General features: G+C 33.0%; 1 protein-coding gene across 1 annotated transcript in view; it reads left to right on the top strand.

Annotated features, from left to right (window-relative positions):
- Window positions 1-7600: 7600 nt before the first annotated feature.
- The window catches only part of LOC129944344 (integral membrane protein DGCR2/IDD-like), a 69691-nt gene continuing 56960 nt past the window's right edge, over window positions 7601-20331 (top strand). The window contains exon 1 of the mRNA XM_056053707.1: window positions 7601-9016. Coding sequence (XP_055909682.1) covers window positions 8950-9016 — 67 coding nt within the window. The 5' untranslated portion in view covers window positions 7601-8949. The remainder of the gene's footprint in view (window positions 9017-20331) is intronic.

The raw sequence follows: 20331 nt of genomic DNA, 5'->3' as shown, positions 1-20331 counted from the left end.
AGAACTTACACCATAAAGGTGCAGCATTTTCCAATAGCTTTGACAAGAATGAAGAAAGAAAACTCCTATTTTTCTAATAATTTTGATGTAAGTAATGTATAAAACAATTTTTGTTACTCTACGATTTAATGAATATTTATAAACTATAAAAATGTACTTCTCACCTTTTAACCTATGATGCCTAAACAATGTAACACTTTTGCATAATAACTTTTTAAAATCGATATTCTAACACTTTACAACTTAGGTAGGTAATGACAAACGTCACAATAAACTGTATTGGTAAATTTCCAGCTATTTCGAACCCTAAATAAAAAAAATTACATGTAGATAACATGCCCAAAAAATAATACAAATTTGCCATCACCACAGCTCAATTATAAACTTAATATTTCCAATAATTAGTATCTTTTTTCCAAATTTTATGATTAAAAACTTCGATCTGTTTGAATATGGTTTACATTAAGTTTTTACCATATAAATTATGTAAGATGAACCGATCAAAGCCGCGTATGACAGCATCTATAGAGAAGAGCTCTACCGAGCAATGTCTAGTTTTGGCATCCCTGTCAAACTTATCCGTTTGTGCAGAATGACGATGGAGAATGCACGCTGCTCTATCAAGGTCGGAAAAGATCTTACCGAAGCATTTGATTGTAAAAAAGGTTTTAGACAAGGCGATGCACTGTCATGCGACTTTTTCAACATCGTTCTGGAAAGAATTGTGCAAAACTCAACCGTCAACACTAGAGGCACAATCTTCCAAAGATCCATCCAATTACTCGGATACGCAAATGATATTGACATAATTGGAAGATCAAAGCGTGATGTCAGTGGAGCGTTTTTGAGCATTGCGACGGAAGCGAAGAAGATGGGTTTAGTGGTCAATGAGGGCAAGACCAAGTATATGCTGTCATCAAAAAAGGACACTGAACGACGACGCCTTGGACAAAACGTCACCATGGACAGCTATAACTTTGAGGTAGTTAAGGACTTTGTCTACCTAGGCACCGCTATTAATGCAGACAACGACACCAGCGCTGAAATCAAACAAAGAATAACTCTTGCAAATCGCTGCTTCTTTGGACTTAGAAGGCAATTGAGAAGTAAAGTCCTCTCTCGAGCATGTAAAATCACCATCTACGAGTATAAGACACTCATTATCACGGTTCTCATCTATGGCGCTGAGGCCTTTACCCTGTCAAAAAAAGATGAGAGCGTCTTAGAATGCTTCGAGAGAAAAATTCTTCGGGTGATTTTTGGTCCCGTACGCATAGATGGAGAATGAGGAGAAGATATAACGACGAACTGTACAGCGACACTGACCCAGTTAGCAGAATTAAAGTCCAACGGCTTAGATGGCTATGTCATGTAGAGCGGATGGACATCAACGCTCCAGCCCGGAAGGTCTTCGAATGCAATCCCGAGGGACGGCGCAGAAGAGGAAGACCGTGACTCAGGTGGCGCACCCAGGTGGGAGAGGACCTCAGCCAACTTGGCGTGCAAAACTGGAGACAGCTAGCTAGGGACCGAGCTGGCTGGAGACGCTTGTTGGTTGAGGCCCAGGTTCGCCCCGGACTGTAGCGCCACCTTAAGTAAGTAAGTAAGAACCGATCAAAAACAAAAGTTGAGTACTAACAAAGGTTTTTCCACACGTTGACAAATGTGATAATACCAGTACGAAATGATATTTTACCAATTTTAGGGACGTACTTTGGCCTTCAAAGCAATTTTCAATTCAAAAATGTATTGTTCAATTGTCAATATCACAAAAATGCATAAGATTATGTCATATTTTTTAAAGGTTAACAAGAAAAAATATGTATTATTTAGTACGTCACCTTTTTTGGCTCTCTTACTGACCCAATTTTAACAAATAAGGTGTCAAAAGAAAGAGAATTTTCAGCAGAATATTTTTAAAAACTTATCTCTTACTATAATAGTTATATGAAATACTGGTAAAATATTGTATCAAAATAAATAGTTTCAGTATTTGAACGAACTAATCCAACGAACAAACAATTTCTTTCGACAAGTCAGTTTTATGGTATTTCATATTTCTTTAGACGAGATCCTTCTTACGTTACAAGCGATATCTTAGGATGAGCTCAGCCAGGAGATGAACCGTACCTCAGTTACACCTCATACCCAAAAACAAATTCATCTCAAGAACAATAAAACACTGGTAATTTGTTTAATAATTTTTACCAAATTTGCGTACTATTTTTTGCAGATTCTATTTTTTATGAAAAAACGGACTGTTGGATTTTTATATAAAAATTACTGAATATTGAAAAAAATGTTTTCTGTGAAATAACATGAGGTTGAAACCAATATTTTTAATTTTTGAAAAGCTATTTGAGTCGAAAGCAAATTTTACCAAGTTTTAGTATTGTTTTTTTTTAGAGTTTTATTTTTTGTAAAAAAAATGTCAATTCGATTTTTTTCAAAATTTTACCGAATGTTAAAAACAATATTTCTTATAAGATAAAATTAGCTTGAAGCCAATATTTCAAATTTTTGAAAAAATATTTGAGTCGAAAATCAATTTTTAACAACTTTTATACATTTTTTTTTAAGTTTTTTTTTTGTACAAAAACTGTCAATTCCATTTTTCTCAAAATTTGTCCTAGTATTGAAAGCAATATTGTTTATAAGTAAAAATTAGTTAGAAGCTATTATCTCAAATTTTTAAAAAGATATTTAAGTCGAAAATAATTTTTTACCAACTTTTATTAATTTTTTTTCGGTTTTTATTTTTTTGTAAAAAAACTATCAATTCGATTTTTTTCAAAATTTAACTGAATATTGACAACAATATTTTTTGAAAGATAAAAGTAAATTAAAGCCAATATCTCAAAATTTGGAAAAGATATTTGAGTCCAAAATCAATTTTTACCTACTTTTATTCATTTTTTTTTAAGTTTTTATTTCTTGTAAAAAAAACTGTCAATTCGATTTTTCTCAACATTTTTCAGAATGTTGAGAACAATATTTCTTATAAGATAAAATAAAACTGAAGCCTAAATTACAAGTTTTTGAAAAGATATTTGAATCGATTTTCAATTTTTAACAACTTTGAGTAATGTTTATTTTCGATTTTTATTTTTTATAAAAAAAACTCTCAATTCGATATTTCTCAAAATCGTATCAGATGTCAAAAACATTATTGTTCGTTGCACAAAATTGTTTTGGAGATGAAATCTTATTTTAGTAGTAAAATTTTGGAGGTGACACATTTTTTTTTTCAGTTTTTTTTTGATTTATAAAAGAACCGTTAAATGGATTTGGTTCTTAAGATAAGATGTCAAACTAATTTTGTTTCATATTTAGTTAAATAAATATTCGGCAAATTCTCTGTGAAAATATTGCATAAACTTAAACAAGTTTTATAAGTTTGTTTGCAAAATTTTACACGTGTTTTTTTGGCAAAGTCATCCACAGTACAAAAGCAATGTATATAAAAAAGAAATGGTATGGTATTCCATATAAAGTACATTGAGGAAACGCCACCGAAACGATCCAGAGTATCCAGATTTTTGTATTTAAAAATTGGTACAACTGGAAGAAGACTGTCAGAATAATAATTTAAAAAAAAAACACAAAAATAGAAGAAAGTTTTGTGAAAATCAAAAATTAAAAAAACTAACTAATAAAATGGACAATTTTCACGAAGAAATGTTAAGAAAACATCTGGAAATTGAGATTCTATAAAAAAAAGTTAATTTAACAATTTCTTCAAGAAGAAAGTTTGGTCGTAGACTGCTACATTAACATGTGGTGTTGAAGAGAGCTTGATTTTCTTTATATACCTGAACCGAGTTGAAACGAGCTTGATTCGCCTCGAATCCGGTCTGGGATCGGAATTTAGTTAACATTTGAGAAGAAAAACCTTTGTGGAGGAGTTGGTTCTACAGATAATGCATTATGGTCTGTTTATTTGTACAAAAAATATAGTTAGTTTTAATAAAATAAAAAAATTGCACATGGAGTAGATAGCGTATTCTTTTATGTTGCTGAACTATTCAGTTCTTCATTGTTTAACACGAATCAAACTATCTCACTAGCACTTCATACGAAATATCGAAACAATATTTGCATTTTAGAAAGTGCTGTCAAACTTAATCATTTTTAAATATTCTTGTATGATGGAAACACCAAACAGATTTATTCAATCTAAACTGAGATAAACCTTTAGTGGAAGCAAAGCAAAACTTAATTATCTTTTCCAGCCTTGCAAAATAAGCCCAGTTAGTCCATTTTCATTAACAGAACTAAATAATATCAACATTATTAGATAGATTTTAAATGCACGACTACTCAACGAACACAGCCATCGAAATACAAATGCAATACCAATCTCAGATTGTTAAAAATGTGCTGAAGAATGAAAAAACTTTCATAAAAGAAATGCTACAACTTATTCTTAAAAGAATTGATAAACAGGATTTGAATATCAAACTGCTAAGCGAAAAAGTCGCTCTTAAAAAACAATGATGGACAGAACACTTAAAATTGCTACATGGAATGCTAACGGTCTTATACAACATTCATCCGAATTAAAAATCTTTTTAGATCTAGAACATATCGATATTTTCCTGGTGTCCGAAACTCATTTCTAAAATGGACAAAGTCTGGATAATGTAATAGAAAACTATTCATGTTACCACGCTCCTTATCCAGCTGACACGGCAAGAGGTGGATCGGCGATTCTTATAAAAGAAAGCTTAAAACATTATGAAGTAGCCAAGTTTACTAGTGAAAATATGCAAGTAACAACTATTATTTTTTTATTATTGGTATGAAAAAGAAAGAGTTTAAGATAGCAGCTATATACTGCCCACCAAGGCGCTCCTAGACAGAAGATGACTATACACATCTATTTAATCTTCTTGGGCATAACTTTCTTGTTGGCGGAGACTTCAATGCGAAACACACCCATTGGGGTTCAAGACTTATATCAACCGATTTTTCGCTATGGAAAGTAGCCAAGCGCCTGAAAAGACCGCGGTTACAAAACTCGCCCTTGAAATCTCAAGATGGGAAATGAATCGGTAATCTGAAAGAAAAAGTTAAACTTTTCGCTGAACATCTTGCGAATTTTTTTCAGGCATACTCATCAAACGCAGCTGAAAATAACTTACAGTTTGTTGATAAGATAGATGAAAGTGAATGACTTAAATTTTAAACCATTTTAAAATTGCTGAAGTAATTGTCATACCAAAGCAAGGTAATCTACCTACAGAAGTGACGGCTTACATACCAATATCGCTTATACCAATTACGGCTTTTGACAAACTCCTTCTGAAGAGACTTCGCAAATTCATAGAAGAAAGAAGGTTAATCCCAAACCATCAGTTGGCTTTAGAAATAAACATTCCACGATAGACCAAGTTCATAGAATATCGGATGTAATAGAAAAAGCATTAGAAGAAAAACAAGTATGTTCAGCTATTTTCTTAGATGTTGCTCAAGCTTTGACAAGGTTTGACATGAGGGAGTTGAGTACAAACCGCAAAGGGATCTTCCCAGGCAGTACATTGAAATATTAAAATCGTACATCTCAGACCGATTGTTTAGAGTAAGGTAAGATCAAGAATACTCGGAATTGAAGAAAATAGAAGCTGGTGTACCACAAGGAAGTGTCCTAGGTCCTACCCTGTATTTACTATACATAAGGGATATTCCAGTTGGTAATCACACCATAATGGCTACTTTTGCAGATGATACCGCAATTTTGGTACCCGGCAAATGTGGCTCTAAGGCAGCAGTAAAACTACAAAATGCCGTCGACACAGTGAGAGCTTGGACCGAAAAATGGCGTATCAAACTCAATGAAACAAAATTTTCACGTGTTAAACTTTACAACATAAAAAGATAAACAATATTCCAATAATTATTAATAATCAAGCTGTACCTTACGCCAATACGGCCAAATACCTTGGAATGACTTTGGATGCAAAGCTAAAGTCGAAAGAGCACATCAACAAGAAAAGAGAAGAGCTGAACTTGAAATATAGAAAAATGTACTGGTTGCTTAGTAACAACTCTGATTTATCAATCCAAAACAAAATTACGCTGTATAATCAAGTACTAAAGCCTGTTTGGACCTACGGAATCCAATTATGGGACTGTACAAAGAAAACAAATACCGAAATCATCCAAAAATTCCAAAACAAAGTCCTTCGTGGAATAGGTAATGCACCTTGGTACACAAGAAATACCGAACTACATCGTGACTTACAAATAGAAATGGTTAACAAATACGCTGTACCGCACAACCAAAAACTGCAAAGTGATACTAATTTTGAAATGGAGTCCGTCTTGAATAAAGAAACCAAGCCTCATGAGCTTATGCCTTATGGTCTAAAAAAACATAGGAAAGTATTAAAAGTTTAAACTTCCCCCAAAGTAATTGTACAAAATTAAGAAAGAAAAATCGGAAGTCGATCCCTCAAGATTGGTCCTGATGATAAGGTAGTTTTAGTGGTTAAGAGTCCCACACTACTTATTGTCGAATACTGCAAAGTGTCTTTTGAAGATTTCCTCCTGTCAAAAAAAAATACCAATCGTACCAACATTTGAGAACGAAATCACATAAGATCCATTCGAGACTCGTACAAATGTCAAAAACCCATCCCTGGTAAGATTCTACTCTACTTTTATGGCTAGTATTCATACTATGGATATTGTTTTTGTTATTCGTGTAAAAACATTCTATACTATGGATAGATTTTCCAACCAAACACGGGTATTCTTTGAGGTTTTTATTCTTACACGTTCCCTAGAGTAGCATCCTAAAAATGTTGTAGCTACTCCGTATGGATTGTTGCACCACTATACCTGTCAGAATTAAAAGTAAATTGTATATTGCAAGTGAAAAACTATTTTACTTAGACTATAGTCTACGAACAAACTCCTTTCATTCAGTTCTTATCTCTCTAATTTACAAAATGGAGCCCATGACAAACAAATTATTCCTAATATTTTCTTAAAAAATCATTAAATTGTTCATTTTATAAATTTAAATTAAATTCTGGTCGCAACATTTTTTACTATTTGGTTATACATATACATTTATTTCTGACAAATGTTCAATTGTATTAAACTTAAAAAGTAAAGTTTGACAGTAAATGCCTCATATCACACTAGGTTAGGATTGCAAAAGCAACACCCTGAAATTAATAAAAGTCTACCTGTGACCATACCATCAGGACCACCCCCTGAGACTTTCTTTATGCTTGCTCTCTTTCTCTCTTCTTCACAGTCTCTCTATACGTGCGTGTTATATTTGTTTTTGTTGTTGTTGTTGTTTTTATTGTAATTGTTGTTTTGCCGCAAAAACTTGAGATGCTTCCGGAGTGAAAGCTCTTCTATCATATACACCTACCTCCTAACTAACTGAAGCATCGCTCTATCGCTGGTATAGATGGAGCACAGAAAACGAAAAGCACACGAAGCTATACCTAACCTACCAGCAACGTGGCTCCCAGCAAAGTAAAAAAAAGTCCCCTTCCCCCCATAATATGCTCTCGCACACCTACGAACTTGACACCCTAACACGGCAAACACATCCGTCCACAATGCAGTATAATTCCACTCTCTCAGCTCTGTTCAGCTCAGCTCAGTTCGTTCGTCCGTCAGTTACAGTTTCAGTTGTGAACATAACGTCGTCGTTTCAAGGCAGGAATTTTCCGAGGCGAAAAGGTACACACCACACACAATAACAACCATCATACACCATACGCAGTCCAGAAAAATTTATTATACCTTTCAAGAAAGGTTTCGGTTTCAAGTGCTTTAATAATTAAGGCCAAGTTGCAATCTGCCAAAAAGAAAAAAAAAAAAGTTAAACTACCACCCCTTGGACTTCTCCCAATGCAGTGCTAAAAAAGTCCTTTTCTCATTATTTTCCTTTCGTTTATAGTTTTTTCCTTTCTACTCGTATTAAAATTCTCATTTTTTCGAAAAACTCACGTTTTAGTGTGTTTTTCTTGTTTTAATTGCGTGGTTTCCTGTTTGGCTTTTCAATTTCCTCCGTCATCGTCATCAACCATCATCTTGCCTCCTCTCTTGTATCCGTGCATAATCCATGGACCGGAGGAATTTGGATACATATACTAGAAACTAGATCTGCTCTGGACCTATTATTAGCTGCGGTTCCCATGACAATATTTATGATTATAATGATGCACATCGCTGCTGCAGTGGCTATTCGTAGTTGTTAAGTTCGAAGTGTCGTCGCTTGTGATTGATGCTCGGATTAAAAATAATATATGTCGCCTCGCGCATAAGTGTCGGTCGGTGTCAGTGTCGGTGTCGTTGTCGTTGTCGGTGTCAGAGTCGACAGTCCGAGTCCATAAATTACCCTTAAATCGAATCGTTAAACAAACAACTACCTCTCTTTACAGCAGTCACCCGCTGTCACCACGCCACGCCGCAGACGTCTTTGCTGCCTGCGCCCTGCTCCACCATCACCGCCGCCGTGTTACCCTATTTGAGGTATCCTACTGTCCTAATTGACTCTTAAATACAAAGTGGGGCATAGTTAAAAAAAAAAACAACAACAATACCGCACCGTCAGCGCACCCCAGAAAGAGCATCATTATATACATTGTGTGTTTTCAAGGGTAGTTTGACCATTTGAGTCTTGAAGCTTGAAGCTTGAAACGTGAACCGAACCGTATGTAGTTATATTCGTCAATAAAAAGAATTTAATCGTTTATTTGCGCCATCATTCAAGTGCTTAAAGTTTGATCTTTTTTGTTGTTTTTCTTTTGCTGATTAAAATTGCTTGTGTTGTTAATAAATTTGGGAATATATATTGAAGTGCGCTGTGATAAGCTTTGGCTGGGTGCTTAAACGTTATCAATATAGAAAAATTTGTCAAACGTGCTGCGATCTTAAATTATCCATCAAAACGAGCCACATCCGAAACACCACAAGCTGATGACGATGATGTCTTTGGCAGGGAAGATCATTGTTTTGGTGCTCAGCCTGTATATCACATATATAGGTAAGTGAAATTATAACTGCATATGTTGACTTACAATGTTTGTACGCATTTCATAAAATCACTGGGTCAATCATTTTTATGTGTAAAATCAAGTTTATTTTTCGATTCTTTCTTGTGACGCGAGAGTATGGGATTTCTTGGGAATGAATCTTGGGAAAAGATGCAATCTTATATACTGTCAAATCTTTCAAAGTTTTGTCTCAGGGTATTTTCGGTATATGTATGCACATGTTAGCATTTTCTGAAAGTTTGAAACACTTTGAATCTGATTTATATACGTATCCTTGCTTCAGTTGTAAAAAAAGCGATTGATTTTTTAACTCCTATGGGACAGTTACATAAATAAAAATATGTAAAGTAACATAAACAGAAAATGGTTTCAGTTATTTAGTTCATTTTGTTTTTCGAGACAAAACGAAAAACTGAAAAAGCTTAAGTTTAGAGCTATTGATTGATTATACTGGTCGACAAAATTAAGTTATATTTTTCTGGTGCATAAACAAAACGATACTTTTTTAAAGGATTAGGATGTCCTAAATTCAAGTCTTGGGTTTTAAAATAGCAATTCTAATAATACAGTGCGGTTCAAATTTATAACCCACTTTAAAAGTCGTGAATTTTTTTGTCGTTTCTAAACAATTTAAAAAAAAGAGGCTGGAATTCGACCCACACTGAAAACTCCCCATCCCGTCTGTCAATTTGTCTTGCTTAAAAGTTTGTAAGTTTTGCGTACTATTTTTTGTAGATTCTTTTTTATGAAAAAACGGACTGTTGGATTTTTATATACAAATTACTGAATATCTAAAACAATATTTTCTGTGAAATAAATAAGTTTGAAACCAATATTTTTAATTTTTGAAAAGCTATTTGAGCCGAAAGTAAATTTTTACCAAGTTTTTTTTAGAGTTTTATTTTTTATAAAAAAAACTGTCAATTCGATTTTTTTTAAAAATTTACCAAATGTTGAAAACAATATTTCTTATAAGATAAAATTAGTTTGAAGCCAATATTTAAAATTTTTGAAGAGATATTTGAATCGAAAATAAATTTTTACCAACTTTTATACATTTTTTGTTTTGGTTTTTATTTTTTGTAAGAAAACTGTCAATTCCATTTTTCTCAAAATTTGTCCTAATATTGAAAACAATATTTCTTATAAGAAAAAATTTGTTAGAAGTTATTATCTCAAAGTTTTTAAAATACATTTGAGTTGAAAATCATTTTTTACCAACTTTTGTTAATTTTTTTTCGGTTTTTAATTTTTTGTAAGAAAAATGTCAATTCGATTCTTTTCAAACTTTAACTGAATGTTGACAACAATATTTTTTGAAAGATAAAAGTAAATTAAAGCCAATATCTCAAAGTTTTGAAAAGATATTCGAGTCGAAAATCAACTTTTACCAACTTTTATTAATTTTTTGTAGGTTTTTATTTTTTGTAAAAAAAACTGTTAATTCGATTTTTCTCAAAATGTGTCCTAATGTTGAAAACAATATTTCTTATAAGATAAAATAAGCTTGAAGCCTAAATTTCAAGTTTTTTAAAAGATATTTGAATCGATATTCAATTTTTACCAACTTTGAGTAATGTTTTTTTTTATTTTAATTTTTTATAAAAAAAAACTATCAAATTTGATCAGATGTCAGAAACATTATTCTTCGTTGCACAAAATTGTTTTAGAGATGAAATCATATTTCAGTCGTAAGATTTTGGGGGTGACAAAAACTTGTTCAGTTTTATTGATTTATAAAAACAAAAAAAATATACCTTTTTGGTATCACGGTACAATATATTATATAAAATTTAATTCAAGTCTCTAGCGTTTTTGGTTCTTAAGATATTTAGGGTTAACCAAAATGTTCACTCTTTTTTTCAAACTGCTATGGTAAAAAAACCACCCATGCAATTTTCTTGAGAGCCCATTCTGCCTTATTATCTGTATAACAAAATTTATTTGAAGTTGATATCTCTTCAGGTTCTTGAGCTATGGAGGACGAAAAAACGTCACGAACGTACACACGCACGCACAGACTCCTTTCTAAAAATCTTTTATTTCGACTCTAGAGATCTTGAAACGTCGAGAAATGTCAACATTTTCAATTTGACAAATCGGGCCCATTACAATAACTTCCTATGGGAAGTTAAAAATATAGGAAATAAAAGTAATGGTCATGGCAGTTTATTCAAACAACAAATTAATTTCAAAAACGTAACAAGTGTATTTTTATTTCTTACATTACATTACATTAGGTGGAGCAACAGTCCGTTGTGACCCAGGGCCTAGTGACTTACAACTCGCAACCATTCCTGTGTGCGAGTACAGTTCTCAGGAATGGAAGGGACCTACAATTTAAGGCCGAATCCGAACGGCTAATTAGAGAAAGCACTTTTTCATGACAAGAATTACTCTTGAAGGAATTGTCAATTCCTCGCAAGAGGCAGTACCCCTTTAAATTAAGGTGGCACAGGCAGGGATTGAACCCAAGACCCCTTGCATGACAGTCCAACGCACTAACCATCATGCCACGGGTACTACATTTTTATTTCTTAGTAATACGAAAAGAACAAGTATTTCAAATTTCAAACCCATGTCTTCAACAGTTAATAAAACTTAATGATAAACGGAAACTAATAATTTATTTGAGAACTTTTGGCAAGAATCAAGTCAAAAACTCTTCTTCCCATTGACTTAATTAAGTTCTCCAAGATTGGATCGATTTTAAATCATTCCTCACGAAGAGGGTGTTTAAGCTCTGAAACTGTCTCATATGTCTTTCCTTCCGCGTATATTCTCCTGACAAGAACTGCAAAAAGATTTTCAATAGGGTTTACATCCGGAGAGCATGCGGGCCAATTCATTACATCAATAGTATTTATTCCCAACACATACATTGTTTATCTGCTGGTATGGATTCTGGCATTATCCCGCTGAAAAATACAAGATCTCTCATATTTATCTGCCAAAAAAGGTACCAAACTGCGTCGAAGAACTTGAATGTAATGTCTACTGTTCATTTTCGATGAAGCGAATTGCATTTCTAGACACCCCTTGGATGAGAAAACACCCCACATCATCACCGAGTTGCCACCAAAATTTCGCCTATGGAAATATTTCGGTTCCTTCCGTAAGTCATGCCAACAGCATAAAATGAAAAAAAAAACACGTTAATGAAAATTCAATAACAACTTTTAATTCAAATATACAGATGTCCAATTAGTGTCGATATTATTCTTATCGAACTAAAGCCTAGGGACCTTGTGACGATCTAAAAGACGTGGTGCCAGATTCATTTTAGACCGACACAAGTGTGGATTTCGCTGAATAGCTCTCCAAATCGTTGTTTTTGACACTCTTGTCTGAATCAGCGCTACTTATTTGGCGCAACTTACAGTTGAAGTGCTGGCGGCGCGACCGATTATTCGCTCCCCGCGGTCACTGAGCTTTTTTTTTTTCTTCCTGATCGTGTCACAGTAATATAACTTTCTGGATTTTGTAAAAAATAAGCAATAGCCCGACGACTTCTGCTGATTATCCTTGAAATTGCACTGATGCTCACATTCTCTTCATTCAGAGCCAAAATTGTACCTTTTTTTACTCCAGAAAGTACCTTACCGCGCGGCATATTTCGCAAAAAAAATAGTCTTAAATGATTTAGCCAAAACACTTTAACTAAATTTATGGCTGAATCACAAACACGCTTCAGGTTCGGCTTCGTCTGCGTTACGTGAGCCTGCTTCGAGGTTGCTTTGAATGATATTTCTATTATTTCATCCCTCCAAAGAGCAAATATTTTGTTTGTTGACATTTTTTTACAGCTGTTGAGCTGTCAGACATATTAAATGTTTACCAAATTTGAACTAGAGTTTCCGTTTGGAGTCACATTACGTTCTTTTCCTTACGATTGCCAAACGATACGTGAGGTCGAAGCATCATTGTGATAGCATGCATTGAATTCCTATGGCTGAACTCGTAAACGTTAGGTGAAGCCGAAGCCGAAGCTGAAGCGTGTTTGTGATTCAGCCATTAAACACACTGAACTGGATGTTAATGGGGAGCATTGTGAAGTAGGTTATAAATATGAACCACATCAAATCAGTTCAAATATAACGGAATTCTCTTGAGAGAAAAATCAAGCATGAAATTGCGATACTAACGGACAATCGAAGACTACAACGATTTCACTTGTAAATTTTCCCTTTGTTATTTAGAGTTTTTGACAATTTCGTTGGAGGTTTAGATCTCAAATGGAAAAGTGGTCTATAATTATGAAACGCACAAAAACTTGTTTTTAAAGCTAAGTTAAAATATAACATATCCCTTTACAATAAATAATGATGATGAAGTAAAATTCCTTATCTTCTAATTCATGATTTTAGGATCTTTCGCAGTTTTTGTAATTTGGTAGTTATGAGATGACTTGTGGGTCTTCATTTGACTCTATCTGAAGTCTTAGGAAATTTTGAATGTAATTGTTTTGTTTTTTAATAATTTGATTTAGAGTCAATTTTAAGAGTTGATTCCGAATCCAAACTTCAATTTAAGCTATAAGTGTTCTTACTCAAAATTCAACACTGTTTCTTATATTTTTTTTTCAATTTATTCCACAAAAAAAAAAACAATAATCTCAAGCCTATGAATTTGTAATAATATCAGAAATTGCTTATATACAGCTTTTCATTTAAGAACCATTTTAGCATACATTTTTCTGCGTTCAAACGGAATATCAAGGTAAGGGATTGTAAATTTGTAAAATCTTTGCGTATTTTATTGGAGTAAAAAAAAAAACAATTCATGAATTCAAAGTAAAGAACCTTAGAAAAAGTGCAATTTCCAACTAGTATACATTACCTTGTTGATCAGCGTTATGATTTAACTTTTATGGTCCAGAAAAAAAAACTTGAATTTATTAACTAGCTTTCTTTTATAAAATCCTTAAAAATTTATATTGATTAATATCCGTATTGGAATTGACTAGTTTTTAGTTATAAGCAGGGTTTGGATTTTGTTGACCTCAAAATTTAAAAAAAGGCAAAACAAGCAAAAAGGCAAAGAAAAGGCATTTGTTAAAAAACACTAAGAAAATAAACAAAAATTAATTTAATTATAGTAACATTGGACTGACAAGTGTTTTGTAAAGTTCTAAGGTAGCAATCTTCTTCGGTTGTCCCTTAGAAGGGCTTTGAAGGAGCTCAATAATATCTCAACTTTAGCTGCAACGATTGGAGTCCATCTAAAACTTTCAACATTATTCACATTTTCTTCAATGTTTTTCAAAACAGACAGCACTTCTCCAATTGATGTTCCTTGATGAGAATATTGTTAGCTTAAATTATAAGTTAGTATAGGCTCTCAAATGTATTTGTTTTTTTTGTAGCCTTTGAAAATCTGGGGGGTCATTCCGTAAAACGATAATCGTTAGACGATATCGTTTAGACGATGGTCTCACTTCACGTAAGACGATAATCGTCAAAGTGATATCGTCAAAGTGATATCGTCAAAACGATAGCATTTGCACGATAGCTAAGTAGGTATCGTCTGCTATTAATTTCCATTGATAACTAAGCAAATTGAAGTAAAAAAACTTCGGTGTAGTTTAGTTTTGTTACAAAATGAAAATAAAAACTCAACAAAGAAAATTAATAGATGAATGGAACTTTCTACCTATTCTAACCCATATGTAAGCATTTTGTTTATATATTTAAACTTTGGGGCGGAGGAACATTGGTATATTCGACAGGCAACGATTTTAGAATCGCTCTTGAACAAAGCACTAGTCCAAAGAAGTTTTGGAAACAACAAATATTTTTGAAGCCAAGTTATGTTCTCTGTGGATAAAATGGAGTCTTCACTTCCTTCCCTTGGACAAAATTGGGATTATTACTGCAGCTGATTTACAAAAATATCAGACCTTGAACAAATTGTTGATATTATAGTTTATTCTTCGGCGGCTAAAAATTAAAACACAAAAAGTGACAATAACAATAAACATCACAAAATAGTTGGCATGTTTATTAACAATACATATTTTGTTTAATAACATTTTCAAGTTATTGAACAAGCTAATCATTCGTTGAGTTCATTTTGACATTTTGAATATACTCAACGAACTTATACTGAAAACGATTGAACAAGACGATAGTGATAAAGTTACGTGAAGCAAATTATAGACGATATCGTTAATGATAATCGTTTTGACGATTATCGTTTTGAAAATTACGGAATGACTACCCTGATTTTTTGGATCGCCTAAGAACCCAAATTTGACTTTAATGAACGCCAGCAGGTTTTCATTTTACGCAGACGAGGAAGAAGTACCAAGCATTTTTGTGTGCATAAATTCGAACATTTTCCATCATTTTTGTGTATGCTTGAAACTGTACAAGATTTTTAACTAAAGATTCTCAACGGCATGAGAAAATGTTCGCATTTCTTTTAATGCTTAACCAATTATTAGATATTTCTTAATAAAATATATTGATAAAGCAAGAAAGGCAACTATAGTCTAAGAAGCAAAATAAAATACATATATTTTCAATCGCCCTGGTGATGAAACATATTTGTCGAAAGTCGATTTCATTTTCCGTTTAACCAAAAAAACGGTAAAGTTAGAAAAATACTTTCCCTGGTTATAAGATATCAAAAATATAAACAAGAATGCTAATACAAATGACTGTCCTGTATACGAACTTAACTTTTTATGTTACCAATCTACATTCTTTCCCCGAAGCAGCACGTGATCTTGACAGGACGTTTAACAAGCTCTTACTTTAAAGGATCTTAAGTGTTTACTTAAAATGATTAGATATTGGATGATATTTTCGCCACAACATCATCATTTTTAATTGGCAGAAAACAGCAACAAAAGCTTTCAGGATTTTAAGAGAATTCAAAAACAGCAAAAATGTAAAGAAATAAGACCGTCTGTCAAAGTAACGAAAAAGAAATCATACAAAGAATTAAAAAGGATTTTACGAAAGAACAAACTTTACAAATTATCCACTAGGACATCGAGACCGGACCATGCATTTAAAGTCAAATGGTCAAACCGTATAATCTTCAAAAATGCGAAAAAAAATCCTGACAGGTGACGAGAGGCAATGTCTCCATTTCATGAAAGTCATGAAAGAATTGTAGGCAATCGTCAACCGATTTTCTACCAAAAAATTGTCTAATATGTGGATAATACCAACGAACCTTAGAAACGGACAGTTTTCACTTGATAGAAATATGACAATTGCATGCCATTAGAAGTAGTTCCCGTGGCATGCTGGTTAGAGCGTTTTACTGTCATGCGAGAGGTCTTGGGTTCGGTTCCTTCCTGTGCCACCTTAAGTTTTATTCGCGGGTACTGTCTCTTGCGAGGAATTGACAAATTCTGCAAGAGTAATTCTTGTCATGAAAAAGTGCTTACTCAAACCCCCTCCATCCCTGCAATTACTCGCACACAGGAATGGTTGAGGGTTGTAAGTCAATAGGCCCTGGTTCTCAACGGACTGTTGCGCCACCTAATTTATTTATTTTTATGCCATAAGAAGACTTGGAACAGTTTGGTTTAATATTGGAAGATCTTCCAATCGTGTTTACGTAGCTTTATACGTTGATGATGACGGTTAAAAACAACAGATCTTATAATTATGGCATAAAACCTGTTCTTTTCTTCATTCAAGATTCGAGGAATTCAATTTATTTTTCGACCACACTGTGAAAGATAACAAGAAAAGTCAAATCAGCTCTTTACTAGTAAAATGTTGACAACAAGAATTTTCGGGACCATTTCAAATCTTTAGGGCCTTTGAGAAATGAAAGGTCCTTTGGTTAAGATGACCCATTTAAACTTCTCAGATTTCTGACATTAAAATAAATAAAATTGTATGACAAAATGTTGTTTACGGAATAGTTCTGAGGATACAGAAATTCCTGAAGTTTTAAGAATATAAATATGCTAATTAAATGGCGTAGTAGTAGAAGATCTCTCCAAATTCTAACCACCGCCTTCAAATAAGATCAGTGTATGGGGCTAGAATAAAATAAAAACTAAGTTCTAGTAACTTACAGTATCTCTACCAGGGAAACAACAGTCTTAAGCTGAAAACAGAGTCTGTTAAAGTTCTCCACACTTAGGTAGTGCGGCTAATGAACAAATCACTGTAGTTGACAGACTCTTGAAGTTCGGCTTGAGGGTATACTGAAGCGCATGATGACATTCAAGAAAGCGCGACTATTTCGTTTGAATTGGTTAAAATAAAAATAGCAATTGACGTTTTTTCTAGTGCATAATTTGTTAAAAGAAACGATAAAAATGAATGAAGAAATAAAATTTGCGACGATTTTCCAGTGACGTAAATAATTCAACAAAGATATCATCACCGATCATTGATGTTCAAGAGACTCATGTAAGTTGACGGAACAAAAGTCTAGAGATGGAAATTATACTCAAGTTTGAAGGTATAAGTCTTTTAGATAACAGCCACCTCAGAGGGAAAAAACATTCCGCATTGCTTTAGGAAACTCAAACATCTACCTGTACTTCTGGTGACATTCTTCCAAAAAAGGTGGTAGAAGAGGTTCTTCAGTATCCCTAAATTTGCAAATTTTTTAACAACGTAAGGGAGCACTGAGTTTTCGAAGAATTAAATTCTTCTCGACTTGTTTCTTCATTTAACAATATTTACTTGGTCCGAATTCAAAAGTATTATCATACATTGTCGTTGAAGATTCACATTCAAATAAAAGAGTTTTGAATCTAAAAACGAATATAAGATTTTTAAGCGAAAGAAATTAAGTTGAATCATTTTACATGCATTAAAAAGGTGTTATAAATTTGTCAATCAGTTATCATCTAAGTCGGTTCAGATGGCCAACAGCTCCAAGTTCAAGTTCAAATATCTCAAAAAACTCCACAATATTAATGCATGCTAATTTCTCCTATTCATTAAAACCCCTCTTGATCATATTTAGAAGATTCGCAGCTCTTTACCGAAGCTCTTTATAATGTTACTTTTGAACAAACTGATATCATGCAAAATCGAAGATTTGTATGTAATTTCTTTAAAAGGTGCGCATTAATTTTCACGACTTTTTCAGAAAGGTATGAGTTTTCATCTCTCAAACCTTCAATAATTGTCTATATATCAGAAACTTTTCTTAAGGTCACACTATCATATAAACATATGTACATGCACCAACAACTCCAGCTATGCGTGTAACCTTTAAAAGAGGCTCCAACAGGGGACTTAACTTTCCTGACTTCCATTAAATCACATTTATAAATAATGAAGCCTACTCTTTATATTTTGTGTGAGGGCCCGTACAATGTACACCTTTACACACCTCTTGTGAGAAATTCACGCTGTGTAAACGCAGTTGAGAAAATGTTCACTTAAAAATTCATTTAAATAACAGAATAAAAATTAAAAAAACTCCATGTGTTAAGAATTCCGAATTTACTCAGAAAGAAACCACCACAAACATAGTTAATAAACTTAAGCAAGGAAAATTCTCGAAGAAACTATTTTGGCATACGGTTTGTTGCGGAATTATTCATATACAAAATTATTGTATTATTTTGTTGTGGTGGATTTTGGTAGATATACATTTATGGAAATCCCGATTTATTTCAAAAGTAGTGATACAAAATTCACTACAAGTTCCAAGGTCTTCTATACGTATTCTATTGTACGAGTTTCATCCTCGCCTAAGGGATGCCCTTATAGCTATCCTGCATTCTTCCTTTTGAATGACATTTTAAGCTCAAGATTATTTTGTTTTTAAATTAAATCCAGATTTATTGATTCCATTCGTGAGTGACCCTTATTTTTTATTTTAATTTTCCGGACATTATAAAAAATCCATATTGTGTCATAATTTGTTCAATACCTATTCAATTCTCGAACTCCACCAAATTATTTATTTAAGAGGGTGCGAATATTTTCCTTCTGTCGACTTGTATTAAGAACGTTCTAGCCACGTTCAAACAGTTTTTTTGTGAGTCCTTTATTTGCATATACACCGAAGTACATGTTGTTTCTAAAAACGTGCTGGATGAATGCAAAGATTTCCTTTTATTATTGAAGTAATTATTATCATTTTTTGTACTCTATTGTTCTATGAACACTCCTGAATTTAAGCATATTTTTGTCTGCTATGATAATACTTTTTCAACTCAGCAACATCAAACAAACAAAAATTGTTGTTTTCTTCAGTGAAAATAAAATGATAAATAAGTTCACAGAACGAAAGAATATAATATGGCGTCTTGTTTTATTTCTTTTTTTCTTCTTAAGCTTTATTATATTGTTGAAGGTATTTTTTTTGTTTTCTTTCTTTTAGAAGAAGTGTAGTTCAAGAAAATGATGATTTTTTAATCATCTGAACTGATGAAAAAGTTTTTGAACTTTTGTTGTTGAACTTACAACGGGAAACCCGCCACAACTCACATTGTGAATGTTGAATTAAACGGAAAATGACCAAAACCCTTCCTTTATACCTACCTACCTACTAATTCATAGAATGAAACCAAGCATTATTAAATAAGTTTATACTCTTTGAAGATTTTTTTCTTTTGGTTTTTAGTTTGAAAATAAAAAGGAAATAAATTACTGGCAAAGAGGTTTTTGGGTAAAATTGAGTAGAGGAAAAAAGTCAAAGTTTTAAATATGTTTAGCAAAAAAAATGAAAATGAATTTAAATGCCTTTAGAAAAGGAGACCTTTCACTTTGACTTAAAGAAGTATTTTATAGTAAGGTAACATCAAATTATTTTACATATTTAGATTTGTTTGTTCATTTTCTGTTAATTAATTCGACTTAACAATGATGCGTAGTGCCTGTGGCGTGATGGTTAGTGCGTAGGACTGTCACCTTAGAGGTCTTGGTTTCATTCCCTGCAGGTGCAATCACAAAAGTTTTTTTTCACTAGTACTGCCTCTTGCGATGAATTCACAAATCCTCCAAGAGTAGTTCTTGTCATGAAAAGTGTTTTTTTTCACAATAGCCTTTTATATTCGTCATAAAACTGTAGATCACCTCCATCCCTGGCAAGACTCGCACGCAGGAATGGTTGAGAGTTGTAAGTCAATAGGCCCAAGTTCAATGGCTGATCCAGGGGAGGGGGGTTCGTAGGGATCATGACACCCCCTGGAAGATAATTTGTTTGCTTTTTCGTAGGAATTCCCTTCAATTCAAAACTAGCCGTATTGCGTTAATGGATATGACCCCCATTATATTTTGAATTATTTATTTTGTGTATATATGAAAAAAACATTTGTATTTTACTTCCTTAAACTTTGTTTCTTAATGTACTACTTTTGACTGAA

Source organism: Eupeodes corollae, chromosome 2 (genome assembly GCF_945859685.1).
Source record: "Eupeodes corollae chromosome 2, idEupCoro1.1, whole genome shotgun sequence".
NCBI classification, from domain to species: domain Eukaryota; kingdom Metazoa; phylum Arthropoda; class Insecta; order Diptera; family Syrphidae; genus Eupeodes; species Eupeodes corollae.
The sequence above is the reverse complement of the archived record's forward strand: the minus strand, read 5'-3'. Positions and strand labels throughout refer to the sequence as shown.